We start from the raw sequence: 21,707 nt of genomic DNA, 5'->3' as shown, positions 1-21,707 counted from the left end.
CTAGTTAAACATTTACTACCACATCCATGATTAAACCTGATGCAATATACTTTGCTGCTGCTACTACCTACTTTCTGTTGCTGCTTTCTCCTGCCACTGTGGTTCTCTTTAATCTCCTTCAACCAACAGGATTTCCTCTAAGCACCACAGATAAGATCATCAGGTATGACAGATTTTCTTTAAAGGTTCAGAGAGAGCAAAGAATAATCACAGTCCAGTCCAGGTGGAAATAAACATAGAGACAACCACACTTAAAGGGCGCCTATTTTTTAGGCACTGCCATTAGAATATCTTTCTCCCTTGCTCCTGCTCTTAACCTCTGCTGGGAAGATGCTATTTTCTCCAAATTCCAGGTCTTTCTAGTGCAGGCCAATATAGCTCATGACTCCCTCCTGTAAACTTGTTTTACGTACACTTTTTTCTTTTTTTTTTTTACAAAAAACTTTAACATGCTTACCGCATATTGAGGGCTTTTTACTCATACACTGTATCAAAGTTTTAGGTAGAACTCCCCTATACATACATAGCATAGCATTCCCCTAGAGGGTACATAGCGGTATTCTTTGAGGTTTGGGAAGGGAGTGCTAGTACAAGGATGACTTTGCAAAGATCACAAAGCCAGAAACATGGATTATTCATTATACTTACTATGTGTCTGCTAAATATATATTTTATTAGCAGTTGCGTAGTAAGTTCAAAGCTCCACAGTCTTCCTGGTAATCTGAATAATCGTAGCAGCAGCAGTAGTAATGGCAGCGACTAACACGCAGCTAAACACTTCACATTCCTTATCTCATTGAACCTTCCTCACAACTCTAAGCCAACCTCATTTTACTTAGGAGGAAATATAGGTTTAGAGAGATAAGTCATTTATCTGTGTGCAAAACCACACAGCTTATAAATCGCACAGGGGGGGCTTAAATATCACAGCCTAACTCTAGGGCCTGCAGTTCTAGTCTTTCAGCTACTTTACTTTTGAATTACCAGAGGAAAAAAAAAATCACATTGGGTGAATATTCAGAAAATATTCAACTCTTGACCCTAGTTTATATTTTCTGTATTTTATGTCTACAGTGGTTTTGTTATTTTCGTTTGTTGAGTAGAATTCAGGGTATGTAACCCAGTCTCTGTGATCTGGGACATAAGAAGTGTGCTGCGTGTAGAGAAGAGCAGGTGACAAACTGTCAATAACTTGTTAGGAAAAAAAAAAAAGACTTTTCCCTACTCTGTTATTCACTCACTTGCACAAATAAGCATGGCTCCCTGGAATAGCCGCTTTGGGGGGATGTGCTTTATTGTCATGTATAGGGTTAATGGAAGCTTCTCTCAGCCTCTTTTCAGGAACTGAGTAGACTTTGCCATTCTTGACTTACATAACTATATATTACATAACTAATTTATATAAATATAGTGCCTTATTTGGATATATCTAAAATGAAGAGCATTTCTTACTTAGAGGAAAGTTTTCTAACATTTAGAATGTTATTTGATTCTACCAAATTCATCTCTCTCTCCCACGAGAGTTGGGCAATTTCTAGTGACAATTCCTTTATTTCTAAAAATACCTATAAAATCAAAGCTGTCAATATGGTGGAGCCCTGTTCTTCCTCAGGAGCATCTATTATTGGAATAACTGAACTCAGTATTGTGTAAGGGGGGCAAAGGAGCACCCCTCCCGACAGTCTTTCAGGGCTATGCTGCAGGAGGGGGTTAACTCTATGCTCTTCCTCTGAAAAATCTATTCACAGTGCCAGGAGAAAACAAGGCCTTTTGGGACTTGTATGCAGACTGACTTGGCTTGGTAAAATCACTTTATCTTCCTTTTGAAAGAAATATGTTCCTAAAGGAGACCAAATACAAGTAAATTTGATGTTTAGCTGGTTCTGAATATAAGTGTATGTCTTTAATTGGTGTTGTCCATCTTTAATTGGTGACTCATGTATGATTACAAACCTAGGTTATGGCAATTTTGGTTTATTCCCCAAAACTCGAAATAAATCTGAAGAATTCACTTTATATTACACATGTCACATTATTGTCTGTTTAGCAAAATATCGTTATTCACTGAACTAATATTCTCTAACCCACTATTTAATGTTTATATTTACAGGGCACCATAAAATTAATGTGTGTATTTAATCTATTTGCAGTTCCTGATGACGTGTTTGCCCAAAATTATATATGGAAAGGCTCTTACAATTTCAAAGGAAGGAAACAACCCATGACCTTGACAGTTACTAGTTTCAATGCTTCCACTGGAAGAGTCAATGCAACACTCAACAATAGCAACATGGAACTGCTACTTTCAGGTATCACATTAAAGACGAGCAAATGATGCCTTCATGCTTTCACCTCCATCATTTCATCATATGAGTGATTTTTATACTGTGAAATATTTCTTAAATTTTAATGACATTCATAATTATCCAGAAATAAAGCTTTCCAATCTTTGGACTTATACAGGAGTATTACTACACAAATGTAAAACTCTGATTCCAAAATAAGCTCCCGCATGAATATTTTTTTTTTTGCAAGTTAGTTAACGTACAGTGTAGTCTTGGCTTCAGGAGTAGAATCCAGTGATTCATCTCCTACATATGACACCCAGATATCATCCTGAAAAGTGCCCTGCTTCATGCCCATCACACATTTAACCCACCACCTCCTTCCAGCAACTCTCAGTTTGTTCTCTGTATTTAAGAGTCTCTTATTGTTTAAAGCCCTCTTTGTTTTTCTCTTATTTTTCCTTCCTTTCCCCTATGTTCATCTATTGAGTTTCTCACATTCCACATGTGAGTCAAATTATATGATACCTGTCTTTCTCGGAATGACTTATTTTGCTTAGCATAATACCCTCCGGTTCCATCCACGTTGTTTCAAATTGCAAGATTTCATTCTTTTATATCCCCAAGTACCATTCCATTGTATATATGTACCACATCTACTTTATCCATTCCTCAGTTGATGGACATTTGGGCTCTTCCATAATTTGGTTATTGTTGTTATTACTGCTATAAACATTGCACCCCTTGGAATCAGCAATCCTGTAGCCTTTGGGTAAGTTACTAGTATAGTGCAATTGTGGGTCGTAGGGTAGTTCTATTTTTAATTTTTTGAGGAACCTCCACATTGTTTTTCAAAGTGGCTGCACCAGTTTGCATTCCCACCAACAGTTGAAAAGTGTCCCCCTTTCTCCACATCTTTGCCAACATCTGTTGTTTCCTGAGTTGTTAATTTTAGCCATTCTGACCAGTGTGAGGTGGTATCTCATTATGGTTTTGATCTGTATTTCCCTGATGATGAGTGATGTTGAGCATATTTTCACGTGTCTGTTTGCCTTCTGGATGTCTTCTCTGGAGGAGTGTTTATTCATGTCCTTTTGCCTGTTTCTTCACTGGATTATTTGTTTTTTATGTTAGGTTTCTTAAGTTCTTTATAGATTTTGGATACTAACCCTTTATCAGATATGTCATTTGCAAATCTCTTCTCCCATTCTGTCGGTTGCCTTTTAGTTTTGTTGATTGTTTCCTTTGCTGTGCAGTTTTTATCTTGATGAGGAGGTTCCAAAAGCTGATTTTTGCTTTTATTTCCCTTGCCTTCAGCGATGTGTCTAGTAAGAAGTTGCTTCAGCCGAGGACAGAGAGGTTGCTACCTGTTTTCTCTTGTAAGGTTTTGAAGGTTTCCTGTCACACATTTAGGTTTTACATCCATTTTGAATTTATTTTTGTGTATGGTGTAATAAAGTTGTCCAGTTTCATTCTTCTGTATGTTGCTGTCCAGTTCCCTCAGCACCATTTGCTAAAGAGACTGTCTTTTTTCCAATGGCTACTCTTTCCTGCTTTGTCGAAGATTAGTCAGCGATATATTTGTGGGTCCATTTCTGGGTTTTCTATTTCATTCCATTGATCTATGTGTCTGTTTTTGTGCCAATACCATACTGTCTTAATTATTACAGCTTTGTAATATAGGTTAAAGTCCGGGATTGTGATGCCTCAGGTTTGTTTTTCTTTTTCAAAATACTTTGGCTATTTGGGGTTTTTGTGGTTCCATACAAATTTTAGGATCATTTGTGAAGAATACTGGTGTTATTTGGGTAGGGATTGCATTGAATGTGTAGATTGCTTTGGGTAGTATTGACATGTTAATAATATTTTTTCTTCCGGTCCATAGGCATGGAATGTTTTTCCATTATTTTGTGTCTTCTTCAATTTCTTTTATAAGCTTTCTATAGTTTTCAGCATACAGATCTTTTACCTCTTTGGTTAGATTTATTCCTAGGTATTTTGGTGCAATTGTAAATGGGATTGATTCCTTGACTTTTCTTTCTGCTGCTTCATTATTGGCATATAGAAATGCAACTGATTTCTGTACATTGATTTTATATCCTTCTACTTTGCTGAATTCATATCAGTTCTAGCAGTTTTGGAGTGGAGTCTTTTGGGTTTTCCATGTAGAGTATCATGTCATCTGTGAAAAGTGAAAGTTTGACTTTTTCTTTGCCAATTTGGATGCTTTTTGTTTCTTTTTGTTGTCTGATTGCTGAGGCTAACTAAGACTTCCAACACTCTGTTGAACAACAGTGGTGAGAGTGGACATCCCTGTCGTGTTCCATGATCTTAGGGGGAAAGCTCTCAGTTTTTCTCCATTGAGGATGATATTAGCTGTGGGCCTTTAATATATGACTTTTATGATGTTAAGATATGTTCCTTCTTTGCTGACTTCTTGAGGTTTTTTATCAAGAAAGAATGCTATATTTCGTCAAATGTGTTTTCTGCATCTATTGATGGGATCATATCGTTCTTATCCTTTCTTCTCTTAATGTGTTATATCACATTGATCTGTGAATATTGATATCTGTCTTTGCAGATATCATTGATATCTGTCCTGCAGCCCAGGAATGAATCCCACTTGATCATGATGAATAATTCTTTTAATGTAGTGTTGAATTTGATTTAGTAGTATCTTAGTAAGAATTTTTGCATCCAGGTTCATCAGGGATATTGGTCTGTATTCTCCTTTTTAGTGGGATATTTGTCTGGTTTGGAATCAAGGTAATGTTGGCTTCATAGAATGAGTTTGGAAACTTTCCTTCCATTTCTATTTTTTGGAACATTTTTAGAAGAATACATATTAACTCTACTTTAAACGTCTGGTAGAATTCCCCTGGGAAGTCATCTGGCCCAGGACTCTTATTTGTTGGGAGATTTTTGATAACTGATTCAATTTCTCTGCTGGATGGGTCTTTTCAAATTTTCTATTTCTTCCTGTATGAGTTTTAATGTGTGAGTATCTAGGAATTTTTCCATTTCTTCTAGATTGTCCAGTTTGTTCATAGTATTCTCTTATAATTTTTCATAGTATTCTCTTATAATTGTTTATATTTCTATGGTGTTGGTTATGATTGCTCCTCTTTCACTCATTATTTTATCTATTTGGGTCCTCTCTCTTTCTTTTTTGAAAAGTCTGGCTAAGATCTTATCAATTTTGTTTATTCTTTTAAAAAACCAGCTCTTAGTTTCACTAATCTGTTCTACTGTTTTGTGTTGGATCCTATATCATTTATTTCTGCTCTAGTGTTTATCATTTCCCTTCTTCTGCTGGCTTTGGGCTTTATTTGCTGCTGCTTTTCTAGCTGCTTTAGGTGTGAGGTTAGGTTGTGTATTTGGGACATTTACTGCTTCTTGAGATAGGCCTGAAATGCAATGTATTTTCTTCTTAGGATTGCCTTTCCTGCATCCCAAAGAGTTCAAATTGTCATGTTTTCATTTTCATTTGCTTCCATGTATATTTTTATTTTTTTCTTTAATTTCCTGCTTAATCCATTCATTCTTAAGTGGGATGTTCTTTAACCTCCATGTATTTGGAGGATTTCCAGATTTTTTCTTGTAGTTGATTTCAAGTTTCATAGTGTTGTGATCTGAAAATATGCATGGTATAATCTCAATCTTTTTGTACCTGCTGAAGGCTGTTTTGTGACTGGCTATGTGATCAATTTTGGAGAATGTACCATGTGCACTGGAGAAGAATGTGTATTCTGCTACTTTAGGATGAAATGTTCTGAATATATATGTTAAGTCCTTCTGGTCCAATGTGTCCTTCAGAGCTATTGTTTCCTTATTGATTTTCTGCCTAGATGATGTGTCCATTATTGTAAGTGGAGTCTTATTAATTTAGGACTTAGATTTAATTTACTTATTAGTTTCAAATTAATTGCAAGTCTCTTACAATTATGGTGTTCTTATCAAAAAGTTTGTTCATGATTAATTGATTTATGTATTTGGGTGCTTTCACTTTGGGGGCATAAATATTTACAATTGTTACTCTTCTTGATGGATAGACCCCTTAAATATGATATAATGCCCTTCTTCATCCATTGTTACAGTCTTTATTTTAAAATCTAGTTTATGTGATTTAAGTATGGTTACTCTGGCTTTCTTTTGATGTCTATTAGAATAATAGATGGCTTTCCATCCTCTCACTTTCAATTTGCAGGTGTCCTTAGGTCTAAATGAGTCTCTTGTAGGCAGCATATAGATGGATCTAGGTTCTTTGTTTTTTTGTTTTTATCCATTCTGATATCCTATGTCTTTTGATTGGGGCATTTAGTCCATTTACATTGAGTGATAATTGAAAGATATGAATTTAGTGCTATTGTGTTATCTGTGGATTTCATGTTTGTAGTGATGTCCTCTGGTCTTTTGTGGTCTTTGCTGCTTTCCACTCACAGAGTTCCCCCTTAGGATCTCCTACAGGAATAATTTAGTGGTCATGAACTCATTTAGTTTTTGTTTGTCTGGAAAGTCTTTATCTCCCCTTCTGTTCTGAATAACATCCTTTCTGGATAAAGGATTCTTGGCTGCATATTGTTCCTATTCAGCACACTGAATATTTCCTGCTACTCCCTTCTGGCCTGCCAAGTTTCAGTGGACAGGTCTGTTACTATCCTTATATGTCTACCCTTGTAGGTTAAGGACATTTTGTCCCTAGCTGCTTTCAGAATTCTCTCTTTATCTTTGTGTTTTGCCAGTTTCACTATGATATATAATGCTGTTGACCTCTTTTTGTAGATTTTAAAGGGAGTTCTCTCTGCCTCTTAGACTTGGATGCCTGTTTCCTTCCCCAGATGAGGGAAGTTTTTGGCTATAATTTGTACAAATAAACCTTTTGATACTTTCTCTTGCTCTTCTTCTTCTACAACTCTTATAATACAGATATTGTTTCATTTCATGGAATCAGTTCTCTAATTCTCCCCTCATGATCTAGTAATTCCATTTCCCTCTTTTTTTTCAGCTTTATTATTTTCCATAACCTTATCTTCAATCTCACCTATTCTTTCTTCTGCATCTTCCATCCTCTCTGTCACTGTGTCTAGTTTATTTACTAGACTATTATTAGTCTATTACTAGACTGTTATTATTAGTCTAGATGTTATTTACTATAACATCTCAGTTATAGTATTTTTTAATTTATCCTGACTAGTTCTTAGGTCTTTGACCTCTGCAGCAAGAGTTTCTCTCATGTCTTCTATGCTTTTTTCAAGCTCAGCTATTACCTTTGACTGTCATTCTAAATTCTTGTTCAGATATATTATTTATTTCTGTTTTGAGCAATTTTCTGGCTGTGATTTCTCCTTGAACTTTCTTTTGGGGAGAATTCCTCCATTTTGTCATTTTGTGTGTTTTAAAAGCTTGTTTTGTGTCTTGCACCTGAGTCATTCATGGATATTTTGATGTGGCTGGAATGAGACATCATGAAATAGAAAAGAACTTTTAATTTGAATAACTAATTTTTTCTGTATTCTCATAACACCAAAGAGGCAAGATCAGTGACCTGTAAGCTATTTTATGGACACAAAATCATTTCTTCAAATGACAGTATTTAGGTGGACACCATAGTTTAAGACAGAAAAGGTAGAGCTACACTACTTTAAACAAGCATAAGGATCCCCTATCCAACTGCTCAGCTTTTTCAAGTTTCTGTGTCCTCTATCTAGTATAAATTTCCCTCATTATCTTTGATTGTTCTGGTTTTTCTGACATTCAGATATTTTCTCAAATGTCATCTCATCAACAGTACTCCTTATGACCCCATCTAAAGTAACTTTCTCATTATAAATACAGTCAGACACACTCTTAGACAGTCTTCCCTGTTTCACTTTCTTCTTTTCACTGTTTGAAATTAGTATAGTATTAGTATAGAGTAATATGGTGTTACAGGATGTGATATGACATTTTGTTCATCTATACTCCAACAATGTAAGTTCTAAAAGGGAAGCTCCCTTGCCTTCCAGGTCATCCCTGCTTCTCAGAAGCTAGAACAGCAGCTGGAACAAAATAGGCCTTAATGAATATTGTCAAAGTAATGAATTTGAATCATTGCTCTCATTTAAAAAATATTTTTAAATATTCATACTGCAAATATGTAATATATTTGTTTAAACTTCTTGGCTATATACATATCCTAAGAAATTATTAATAATAATGTGTGGTATCAATGAAATAGAAAATAAAATCATAATTATTGATTTTGCAAATTTTAGGATAACTATCAAACAGTTTTGTATTATTGAGTGATTCCCCATTAAACTCAGAGTTAAAGTATTAGTAGTTAATATGTATTATATTTTAAAAACTATACACAGCTACAATGATATAAACTGCAAGAAGTTTTATATTGGCAAAAGAAATTCATTTAAATTGTGACTACTGATTTAACTTTGAGACATAAACATTTTTTTTTTAGTTTAGAGATTTCTGAAAAATAAATGTATACTTAATCTAATCTAGAAAAATTTCAAAATAAATTCCTGCAAATATATAAAAACAAATAGATTAATTTGCCATCACAGTGTCCGTGGAAATCAATTATGATATTTTCCCACCAATATTATTTTTGATCACTTTTTTGTCTTCCCTTATTAAATGTAACCACTTAGGTCAAGATCTATGTGTCATCTCTGTATTCCCAGTCCATTCTTATGATACCTTATTACATAGGTGAAAGATTAAATAAATTAATGAATGAGTCATATTTCCACCATTAATCACAAAATTTTTACTTAGAATTTTTTTCTCCTGTTTTTCCCCTAAGCACATTTATATTTCATATTATTCCTACTTGTAGAATACCCACTGTTTATGAAAAAAAATTATGTATATATTTTTACTTTTTTATGCTATTTCCTATATTTACCTTCTTAAACTAAAAATTGTACTTGATTTTTAAGACCCATTCAAATACCTTTTCTCAATAAGCATTTCCTGATCACTCCATTGTGAAATGATCCCTCTCTGTTCTGGCCTTTTATTTATCATATTTTTTCATGTATTTTAGTTGATTATATATGTGACTTACATTTCCTACTTCATTGGAAATGCTTTTAAGCATCCTATCTTTAGATAGGAATGTATATATTCTTCTTTGTGGCTCCAGCAGCACTTACAATACTCTTTCACAGGGTTGGCACCCAATTTATTATTAAGAAACCAATGAGGGATTTTAAGGTTTGTTGTACATCCTTGAAGATTTTAAATCTTATTGGGGAATGAAGTCATTTTATTTGTAATATCATGGAAGGATGTTATTAAGAACAGTAATACTTAATTTTAATAACATAAGTAATTTCAACCCCACAATTAAAATTCAAGTTGAGAATTTCAGATGAGAGATTAACATATACTGTAGGCTTTGTAGAAAGCCTTATGAATGAAGCTGGCCTTGACTTGGCCTTGTTTGATTCCTTTTCTTTTCACATATATTACCTTATATATTTAAGGAGTTAAAGATAATATAATGAAGCATAACTACTTACAAAATTAGTAGACTAAAGTGTCCTTATATTTTACAGGGGTGTATAAAAGCCAGGAAGCTCGCCTAATGTTACACATCTACCTTATTAAAGTACCAACGCATGCTTCTGTGAAGAAAATGAAAGAGGACAATTGGGCCATGGATGGCTTTGTAAGTATAGTGTTTTAAATATCTTCTGCTGATTTTAATAACCAATTTGTGCTTTGGTTTGTCATTAAAATTCCAAAAAAAAGGTGGTTTTCTAAATTGGGCTAATTATGAATACACATGCACATATAAAATGGGAAAATTACTATTATGGGTAAATTTTTTGTTTGGAAAAAAGATTCAATGTAAATACTTAATAATCTAGAATGTTATACCTAGGGTTATTGGATTCTTATTAATATGCTTATATTTGTAATGTTTATGTGTATGAGAGTCATAGTTTTTCATTGCTTTCATCAAATGTATTTTGTCTATGACCAGTACTATGCAAAGTAAATCTGGATAAAATATAATTCATTCTTTGTCTGGAATTACTATTTAAGACACATACAACATATTTATAAAATGCGTAAAAAAATTAAGTATGCCATTACATTTAAGTTTTTTCTCTAAATTTAACAGATTTAGAATATTTTATAAAGTTGTTTATGAAAAGAAAGTTATGTGAATTACTTCATTTGGGGAGATGGTTGCCATAGCTTCACCATGGAGTCACCCTGTCCTATTCAGCCACTTACATGAATGGAGTTTCTAAATTGGCAGTTGGAAGTAACTAGTCTTCCATTCACATATTGACCTGGAGTCTTTGCTAAAAAACAATGAGGAGAGCTCTGACTATATCCCCTCAAGCAACAGGTCTTCTTTTACAAGGAAGATCTAGAAGGAAAGAAGATAGTAGGTCATAGGCTTCTGTAAGTTTAGTGCCTGAGGGGGTAAAAATGTTTATCCTATTTCCCTATCTGCTGTTATTCATGGAATTGGAAATGAATTCATGTCTTCAATGCACTCAAATCCTTTAGTTGTATTATTTTATCTAGGAAGCAAACAAAATGAATTCATTTGTTTAAATATTAGAGTTTAAGCTATTCTATTTAGAAGCATTTCATTTTTAAAAATGACCAAAATGAGTGTGATGTCTGATAATAAAGAATAAACCACTTGTTTCTGAAATGTCAAACTTCTATGGATGGATTGGTGTGATATTTTGCTTTTTAGGGTGAGGATTCAAGGTTTTTAACTTTTACAATACTATACAGGACTTGGGTAACTTGGTAACTTGGGTAACAATACTATACAGGACTTTTACAATACTCTACAGGACTTGGGTAATTAAAACAAACTTCAGAATAAAGTCACATTACTAGTTATCAGGAACACTGAAATATGTCTATTTTTAATTTATTTATGAAATCAAATCACATTACATAAGTAAAGCATTTTTTTAAAAATAGGATTTTACACACATGCAAGGTACACGTAATAGCATTTATAGCAATGGACACAGCCACAAAATCTTGGGGTCAAACAACAAGTATTTATTTCATTCTTTCTCATGTATGTGGGGTTAGTTGTGGGTGTTCCACTTGAGGCTGTGGTAGCAAGTTCAGGTCTGCTCCAGATGTCTCATTCTGGGGCCCAGGCTGGAGCACATTCTCTTGTCAGAGGTCAGAAGCTCTGAGGGGGAAAGTGGAAACATGCCCCCTTGCTTTAAATAGCTCTAATGAAATATAACTCATCTTCCTTACAATTCACCCATTTAAAATACGCAATTCAGTGGTTTTAAGTATATTGACATGTGTGTAACCGTCACCACAGTTGATTTTAGAATATTCCCATCACCTCAAACAGAAACTCCACACCCTTTAGCTATCACCCTACCCATTCGTCCCTCAACTCCACCCTAGCCCTAAGAGGACACAAATCTATTTTCTGAAATCTATAGATTTCTCTGTTTTGGATGTTCATATTTATGGAATCATATACTATGTAGTCTTTTGTGTCTGGCTTCTTTCACTTATTTTCATGGGAAACATGCCTTTTAAGGCTCAGACTTAGAACTGACCTACTGTCAGTTCCACCCATAAATCTTTGGCCAAAGTAAATCACAGGACCAAACCCAATGAGTTGAAAGGGGCATTCTTCCCATGAAGGTTGGTGGGAGGGGAAGACGGAGTGCATATATGCTAAACAGTAATCGTATCTACAAAGTAGAGTTTTATTATATTTTAATTTTTAATAATTTTTTAACATTTTATTTCTTTTTGAAAGACAGAGACGTCATATGTGGGGGAGGAGCAGAGAGAGAGAGAGAGAGAGAGAGAGAGGAGACACAGAATGCAAAGCAGCTCCAGGCTCTGAGCTGTCAGCACAGAACTGATGTGGGGTTTGAACCCACGAACTGTGAGATCATGACCTGAGCCAAAGTCAGTCGCTTACCTGACTGAGCCACTGAGCACACCAATTTTTAATTGATCATTTGCTTTATTCTGTTTAATCATATCATTGTCCTCCATCTTTTGCTTAGAGGGGGGAAGGCCAGAAGGAGAGGGAGAAAGAGAATCTTTAAGCAGGCTCCATGCCTAGGTTGGAGCCTGACTTGGGACTCGGTCTCATGACTGTAAGTCATGACCTGAGCTGAAATCAAGACTCAGATGCTTAACTGCCTGAGCCACCCAGACTCCCCTAATTGCCTTTTTTTTGACAGTAGGCTTCTTAGCCTAAGAGAAATCTATATACCTATATAATTATATTAATGACCAACCCCCTATATTCTAATATCCTAATTACTTAAAAACAAAAATTTTCTTTTGCTTTTAATGGCAAATTTGCACAGTATGCCGTGTTTTATATCAGAGGGAAATAAAGAGGAAGGAACTCTGTATAATATTCATTTAAGTGTAAAACTGGATATTTATTAAGGCTGGAAAATATAGCCGTCTCCAATCCTCAGATTTAATCAACCTTATAAATATTTTTAGGTTTCTGCTGAGCCTGATGGAGCAACTTATGTATTTCAAGGATTTATTCAGGGCAAAGATTATGGGCAATTTGGACTACAAAGACTAGGTAATGTATTCATTTTCATTTTCATGTAGTTCCTTTATTACTCTAGACATCATAAGAAAATACAGTGTATTCTGTACATTAGGCACACTTACTACATTTTGAATTTGGCTTTGTCAGGTAAGTTATACATTGAAAAATTTGAAAGGCTTTTAAATAATCACACAAAATATTGATTCTCTATGTACCGATGCTGTACAGGGTTTGGTTTTTGTCAGATGTCTAATAAATATGACACACTGCCTTGCCTTTAGCAAGGAAAAAGGAGAAAAGTGATACAGATAGAAAAGAAAGTATTAAACTGTAAATTATTTTATTTTATCTCATGAGAACTGCAGTACTTCTCTTCAGTTTGAATATTGTTGTAACTTTATTTCTCTTTTGAAAATGTAATAGCACTTTGAAAAATTCATACGGTCTGAAAAAGAAAATAACTTTGAGGAATAGACCCCTTTTTGGGACTTTGTGCTATTCATCTATGTAAATTTTCTGTAGTGGGAGGCATAGGGTTTTTTCATTCTTCTTTTAAACTCTTTTAAAATATACATAGACATTTAATGGTCTTGCTTGAATATAATTATTGCCATAGCTTTCGGTATATAATTTTCCTAAAGTATATTGTCTTCCATTATTATATAGTGGTATTGACATATAAAGAATAAACTCAGGCTCTAAAAACTACTACTTAGTATTTATCTTAAAAATTCCATTACTTTGAATGCTTATGTAAATATTCTGAGTCCCTGGAAAAATAAGGTAGGTAAGAAGGTATTAACTTGGACTAAGGTGTGACTTAATTGAATATAACTGTTTATCAAAAAAATAAATTAGCGTTCTCTAAGTAAATAAAAATGATAAGATGTTCATTTCAGATAATGTCTTGGCCTAAAAGTATGTTAGTTTTGAAAACCAAATAAAACATTCATTAATACAGTACAGTTACACAGTTGTGCAATTTAATGCAAGATGTTTACACATACTAGTCTCAAAAGCATCACAAAAACTACATGTCTAAGACAGAACCTATAAAAAAAAAAGCAGCTATTTCTTTCTGGGGAACCTAAAAACAAAAAATAACATGTCCGTTATTTTTTCTTCCCTTGTCCTATGCCAACACGTTGACAAACCTGATTTTCTCATTTCCTAATTGTGCTAATGTCTTCACCGTTCCCCCATCCCCGAGTAGAACACTTCTCAGCCTGTGCTCTCTTACCACTTATCCTCACAAACAAGTTCTGTTGATTTTTAACTACAAAATGTTCCCCCATTTCTGTCTTTTCATGCTCTTCCTAGTATGTTAGTATAGAAATCAATTTCCACTTCTATCTGGGTTCTTGCTCTAACCATTGATGTACACGTGCTTCCAGTCTGGCTTCCCTCAAGTTCATTCATTCCACCCTACCCACTGTCCTAAATTGTGTGCCTTATCATAGGGCCTTTTATTTCTAAATACCTTCACTTGTCCTTCACTGCAAATAGATACAAGTTTGAATTCTTTAGAATGATATTTATGGCTTTTTGGGGTCTGGCCATAGCTTTTTCAGGCTAGCAGCCTATTCCTACCACACAGATAATACCTACCTCCACATCTTTTCCACACAGCTACACCTAGTGCTTGTCACGTCTTCTAAATATGTCACTCACCTTCCTATTTCTAATCTTAAGATGGTCCTGCTTCCTCCTCCATTCATTGTTCTACTGACTCTTCAAAGCCAAGCTCATTGTATTCTCCAAAATACATTCTTATATACCACCAGATGGAATTACCCCTTCTCTTCCTAAAGCACATTGATCATTAATTCATGCCTGATGTATATGCTTTTTTGCGTCATTGTATTCTTTCTACAACTGTATAAACTCTTCAGTTCAGAGACTACTTATTTTTTATTCTGTATCCTTTCCTGGAAAAATATCTTATACATAGTAGACACTGCACAAACTTGCATGGAAATGAGTTGAAGGAGTTTCCTGAATTATTTTTGTTTACTACATACATTTCCAAGTAGGTATCTTGATAAGGAAAGAAAATAATTGATTCATAAAAATAAAAAATCATGTGATAAAGGCAAGTTGATTTTTTTTTTTTATTTTATAGGACTGAATATGTCAGAAGGCTCAAATTCTTCAAATCAACCTCATGGTACAAACAGTAGTTCTGTGGCCATTGCTATTCTTGTGCCTTTTTTTGCACTTATATTTGCAGGATTTGGATTTTATCTTTATAAACAGAGGTAAGTTTGTTGATTTTACCTACAAAACCTTTCCCAAATCTTCCATTTCATGTTCTTTTTACTACTCTAGTTCAAATTATAACTTCCATTTTTTTTTCAGTGTGTGCCAAATAGTGCAACAGGTTTAAAAACCTGGTTCCCCCTGCCTGCCCCCCACCATGCCAACATCACAAAACAAAAATTGCTCAGTGAATTTGCACATTCACCTTAACCCTTATTACTCTTGCCTGTCAATTTCCTGGCACGTACTTAATCGTATAAGTTAGTTTTACATTATCCATGATAAGAATTTAGAGATACAAAAGCCAGGTTAACGTTGACATTGAAGAGGTGATACCTGCTGCCACATTTATTTAGAGAAGTGGAGAGAAGTTTGTGACCAAACCTCATAGCGCACATCACAATACTGACCAGTTTTACCCAGGCAGACAGTTGGTAAAGTCTTCTAACCGTCTCCTTTCCTTCTGCTGCTTTTAGAAGATTATGCAATTAGTATGTTATATTTCTGACGTATCTAGCGTATGATTATCCATATTATTAGTTGGTCCTTGTTTTACTAAGTCCATTACAACAATCCAAGTCAGGGGCTTTATTATGTAATTGTCTGCTATTTGGGACTATCCTTTATCAAGAAAATATATAGAGAGACAACCAGATAATTCAATGAATATTACCTAAATGCATTTTTTCTCAAAACTGATATTTGTATTACACGTTTCAGTCTAGATTACCTAAGAGTTATATATATATATATATATATATATATATATATATAATATTACATAAATTTGTAATAATTGAATATTAGCAGCTGCTTAGGCCTTGTCAATAACAGATTTTATTTACAACAACAAAAAAATCATCACTATATTTATTTATAAAGAAATCTGTTCCAATCCTTTTTTTGTTTTTAAACTATCTTTGTAAAAAATGCATAACCTAAAATCATTTAAACCATTCTAGGCATATAGTTCAGTGGCATTTAGTATACTCACTGTGTCCCAGAGCCATCATTGCCAGTTCCAGAATATTTTCATTGCTCCAAAAGGAAATTCTGTGCTCATTGATCAATCATTCCGTATTCCTACCACCCCTGCCCTAGGCAACTGCTAATCTGCTTTCTGTCTGTATTTGTTTGCCTATTCTGGGTATTTCATATCAATGGAATCAGGTAACATGTGACATTTTCTATTTAGTCTCTTAAACTTAACATAATGTTTTCAAGTTTCTTCCATGTTATAGCATTTATCAGTGCTCCATTCCTTTATATGGCTGAATAATATTCTGTGGTATGTTTGAATGTGTTCTATTTAAATATGTCCATTCATCAGTTAATGGGCATTTGGTTTGTTCCTACATTTTGGCTATTGTGAATAGTGCTTATATATACACTTGTGTACAACTTTTTGTTTGAACACATGCTTCAAGTCTTTTGAGTATATACCCCAAAATGGAATTGCTGGCTTATATGGTAATTCTACATTTAACTTACTGGGGAAGCACCAAATTTTTGCAGAGCAACTGCACCATATTATATTCTCACCAGCAATGTATAACTGTTTTACTTTCTCCGCATCCATGCCAACACTTGTTATTTTCTGTTTTCTTTTCTTTTTCTTTCTTATTTTAATTATAGTTACCCTAGTATATGTGTAAAGTGGTATCTCATTGTGGTTTGGATTTACATTTCCCTAATTACTAATGACACTGAACATCTTTTCACTGCTTTTTGGCCATTTTTCTTTGAAGAAATGCCTGTTCAAGTATCTGCCCATTTTTTAATTGTGTTGTTTGTCTTGTTGTTGATTGTAAGTGTTCTTTATACATTTTGGAGAGTTGACTCTTAGCATACATATGGTTTGATATATTTCTTCCTTTCTGTGAGTTGTATTTTCATTCCCTTGATAGTGTCTTGTCCTTTGATGTACAAAAATTTCTCATTTTGATAAAGTCCAACTTATCTATTTTCTTTTGTTATTTGTGTTTGTGGTGTCAGAGCTAAGAAACCATTGCCATATTCAATGTCATGAATCATGGTTAGATTTACCTGTATGTATTCTCCAAAGAGTTTAATAGATTTAGCTCTTATATTTAAAAGTTTGGTTTGTTTCAAGTAAATTTTTCATGGCATAAACTATCCTGAAACTTGACATTATTTTCCATAAAGCTGTTGTTTAACATTAGTAAAATGACATTTCTTTTTATCTTCATGATTCTTGTCTAATTAGAAGGAAATGATGTTGTTCCTGGTTTTTATTGTGAATCTAGTTTGAAAAAAGAGAGACAAATGCTTTCCATTAGAATTATGCACCTGGCAAGAGCAAATTTTAAGCAATATGTCTATATAGGTAATGTCATTGAAAAAAACTTAAGATAGCTTTAATCAAATTTATTGCTGTATAAATCATCTAACAATTGTTAGTATGGAGAAAAATTCAGAAAATGCATTAGGGATAGTAATAGAATAGAATAGAATAGAACATAATAGCAAATAAAGTAAGATGAAATAGTTGAAATTTGTGATGTTTGGATGTAAACAAAGGAGTTGAGAAACCAAATTCTTTTAAGATGTATCCATTTTAGGAATTAGGTCCCAGAAACAGGTAGGGGCAAGTCTGCCTTTGTACCATAGCAAATGTCCTCAAATTATGCAGTGGGGTGTGGGAAACTAGAAATAAGAATTTCTCAAAAGAGAGGGAAATAGAGAAACAAAGCAGGAATTCAAGATCAGCAGGTTATGCCAACTATCCTAGGACCCATGTGTTTTGTTAAGTAAAACCAAATGTTCAGTTATTAATAACTCTGGAAACTATTTTCATGACTTCATTATCTATAGTCATTTCTTCTTGGAGATTTTGAATTTATTGTTCTGGTGTATATCATTTTTTTAATTTAAATTTTATTTAAACTTCAGTTAGGTGATGTACCATGCAATATTTGTTTCAGGAGGAGAACTCAGTGATTCATCACGTACATACAATACCCAGTCCTTATCCCAAGTGCTCCCCTTCACACCCATCACCCATCTAGCCCATCTCAAACCCACCTCCTTCCACCAACCCATAGTTTGTTCTGTATCATTAAGAGTCTCTTGCAGTTTGTTTTCTCTTCTCTCCCCTCTTCCCACATGTTCATCTGTTTTGTCCTAGATTCTGCATATGAGTGAAATCATGTGGCGTTTGTCTTTCTCTGATTGACTTATTGTGCTTAGCATAATATATTCTAGCTCCTTCCATGTTATTGCAAATGGCAAGATTTCATTCTTTTTGAGAGCTGAGTTATATTCCATGTATACGCACCACATCTTTATCCATTCATTAATCAATGGACACTTGGACTCTCCCCATAGTTTGACTATTATTGATAATGCTGCTATACACATTGGGGTGCATGTATAGCCTTCAAGTCTGTATTTTTGAATCCTTCTTTGAGATTTTGAATTTATTGTTCTAATGTATATGATTTTTAAGAAAATTGAGTATTTATGTTTCTGGGATACTCCAAGTACCTTCCCAAATTAGGCCTCAGTGTTAGTTGTCTGCTCTTTCTGAAATCCTTTTTTAATTAGTGCAGAACTGCCTCCTCTTTGTTCTTCACGTCTCAGATTACATTTTATCTCTGCAGAGGTACTTTTCCTCATTACTCCTCCAAAAGTGGGGCCCAGTTCCTTCCTGTCATATCAACTCTTTTCCTTTTCATCAGAACAATTCTCATTACCTACTTTTTGTTTTATTTATTATTTTTTAATAAATATTTATTTATTAATTATTTTCTATCACTACAGTGATATGCCTAGGATCCATATGCATATGCCCGGGATCATGCTTGGTACATAATGAATGCTCAGTAAATATCTGATGAATGAATGAATGAATGAATGAATGAATAGTAATAAGATTTAAATTTTATTTTATCATAATTTATACTATACATGCTAGTTCATAACGATTATTGTTGCATCAGAAAATTTAAATTTATGAGATTAGTCATAATATATTATTGATACTTGTATTACTCAGATTGGTACGGTATATTAATATGTATTATATTAAATAATAAAAGTTACTCAGGATTTAAAAGTGACAGGTAAATTGTTCAAATTTGATCTGTTGAGTTTATAATTTCTCAATTAATGCTTTGAAGTTACATTACGCAGTAACAATGATAACTCAAGTGTGTTATGTTTGAGCCCTACTCTGCTATTTCTAGAAAGTTAACACATAGCTAATCCATGTTCTCATCAACAGGACTGCACCCAAAACACAGTATACAGGATGTTCAGTTCATGAAAATAACAATGGCCAAGCAGCTTTTGAAAACCCCATGTATGACACCAATGCAAAGTCAGCGGAAGGGAAGGCAGTACGATTCGATCCCAACTTGAACACTGTCTGCACAATGGTATAACACGGCAATTCTTTGCCTTCTTCAGAAGCTTGGAAATCGACACACAACACAGTGCACATTTAGTTCACTGCTAAACAAATTAAAGCACACTTTTCAGGACTTGCTGGGTCACCTTTTCCTGAGGAATGATAGAGAAGAGTGTTTTTTCATAAACTGGACCCTAATTCTTCTTCATGTTTACCATGGAGAGTTTTACAGAAATTTGGCTGCACTCTGGGAGTGCTTACTCACAGTTTATTTGCTTTTTTTAAAAAGGAGATTATTCTAAAACATAAACTTCTTTGCATATATTGGAGGAGCATCCACTATCAGTATTTCTGTGCTTTATAAAGTATATTAGAGGGACTGGGTTTAAAAAAAGATATAGGGTAGAAAATAAGAGCTATACTTACAAGAGTCAATAGACCACTGACTTCTCTTTAACAGTCATGAGCCACATCATGCCCATGAGTCTATTTCACACCACTCTGTCAGCTACTCATTTTTGTTAATCGAGTCATTGTCTTCTTTATCTCCATGGTTATTTCAGATTGAGTCATGCCCTCAAATGTTTATGAGCTAATTTATGCCACAGAAGAGATAAGATTGCCTTCTCTGATTTGATTCCTTCTGGTACTTGTCCTTCAGTATCACATGGTCTTCTATTTTTAGATTGGTCGTCGTAGTTTCTGTAAATGGCAAGATCATTGTGCTGTTCTCCCAATCTCCCTCATTATGCTATAACCAAGATTATTCACTCAGCCATGGGGCGGTGTTTAAAACCTTGCTTCCATCTGTTTTGTCACCCAGAAACCACTCGAGCTGGCAAAAGTTATCTATAGTAATGATGATTTTGCAGTTATTTGAGACACCAAACTTACCATCCTTTACCACACTCTCCAAAGTTTTTGAAAGACCAAACAGAACCTATTAATCTGTTGCATTTAGTTGATGATATATGCCATTTTCCTTCCAAATGAGCCTTCAAATTTATTTAACATTGTTTTGAACTTTTATCAACAATGAGTTAAAAATGTAAGATTTTAAGCCTTGAACTTTTATCTAACAGTGAGTTAGACATACATTTTGGTCCAGCCCATAAATATAATGACTACAAAAAATTTACACTTTCAAATGACCAATATAAAGTTATTTCCTAAAGGCATAAGTTTTCCAAATTTTCACACATTTTAAACTTTCTATACTCTTATTCGTAAGAAGCATGTTTCAGATATGACAGGTTTCTTTCACTGTCAAATTAAGATACACATTTGCAAGTTATTGGTGGCTCATTTACAACTGTATCACGGCAATGCCAGCATATTGGTTTAATAGGTCATTGTCTTCCTTTTATAGCATGTTTTACGTCATTGAATAAATTATGTACCCAGTGTGAACTCTTTGTTGATGTCCCTCTCAAATGCGGATAACTCTGTAAACAGTCTCGATTTTTTGTATCATGAGACAGAGTGCCTAAGAGAAATCATTGCACCCAGAAGCGCTGCTTGGATCTATCTCTACAACATTTAGTGAATTTCTTGTAAACCACTTTGAGATACATTGTTTTGGAAATTCATACAATTTTCTCAACATTGTACTCTACTGACAGGATGCTGTTTTAAATTTTATGCCATCAGTTATTTATTCTTGTTTATTCAAATGACTGCAATAACAATGATTCATTCATTAATGTTAAGGTTAATACATTTAAGATCTTGTTTAAACAATGTTTCTTCTGCAACTGGCTACTCCTCTTATATTAATGCATACACTTTTGTAAAGAAGTATATTTTTATGAAAAAAAAACTTTGTAAAAGTATGATGTAAATTTTCAGTGCAATGTAAACAAAATAAAAATGGATAATTGCTTTTGTAAAATGTGTATTCTTTTCAAAATTGTTAGTATACTGGATAGCAAAAGGAATAAACAGCCTACATTTATTTGGTGTTTTCAAGTTCCAAACTGCATATTATATATACTTATTTAGCAACATAATAATGAGACATGGGTGTTTTTCTTTATATTTTGCCGTTCCCCAAGTGTGACACTCTTTTAGAAGTAAACAGATTCCCACTAAACATTATAGTATCCTAACAATCTCGTCTTAGAATTTTCCTTAGATGTAAATATTTTAACACTAGTGTCTAAATTCGGGTATATCTGATGATTTCCAATATTTCTGTAGTGTATTTTGTAGAGATACTTGTTTTTAGCATACTTCCAAGGTA

General features: G+C 33.9%; 1 protein-coding gene across 4 annotated transcripts in view; it reads left to right on the top strand.

Moving 5' to 3' along the window:
* CSMD3 (CUB and Sushi multiple domains 3) overlaps window positions 1–21,356 on the top strand; it is a 1,253,459-nt gene extending 1,232,103 nt beyond the window's left edge. For all 4 annotated transcript variants that reach the window (XM_040494274.1, XM_040494275.1, XM_040494273.1 and 1 more), the window contains 5 exons: window positions 2,151–2,309; window positions 9,848–9,960; window positions 12,777–12,864; window positions 14,957–15,092; window positions 19,340–21,356. In XM_040494274.1, the coding sequence (XP_040350208.1) occupies window positions 2,151–2,309; window positions 9,848–9,960; window positions 12,777–12,864; window positions 14,957–15,092; window positions 19,340–19,499 (656 nt within the window). In that variant the 3' untranslated portion in view covers window positions 19,500–21,356. The remainder of the gene's footprint in view (window positions 1–2,150; window positions 2,310–9,847; window positions 9,961–12,776; window positions 12,865–14,956; window positions 15,093–19,339) is intronic.
* The last annotated feature ends 351 nt before the right edge of the window (window positions 21,357–21,707 follow it).

This window comes from Herpailurus yagouaroundi, unplaced genomic scaffold (assembly GCF_014898765.1).
Source record: "Herpailurus yagouaroundi ecotype Mexico unplaced genomic scaffold, PumYag 186, whole genome shotgun sequence".
Lineage (NCBI taxonomy): Eukaryota > Metazoa > Chordata > Mammalia > Carnivora > Felidae > Herpailurus > Herpailurus yagouaroundi.
The sequence above is the reverse complement of the archived record's forward strand: the minus strand, read 5'-3'. Positions and strand labels throughout refer to the sequence as shown.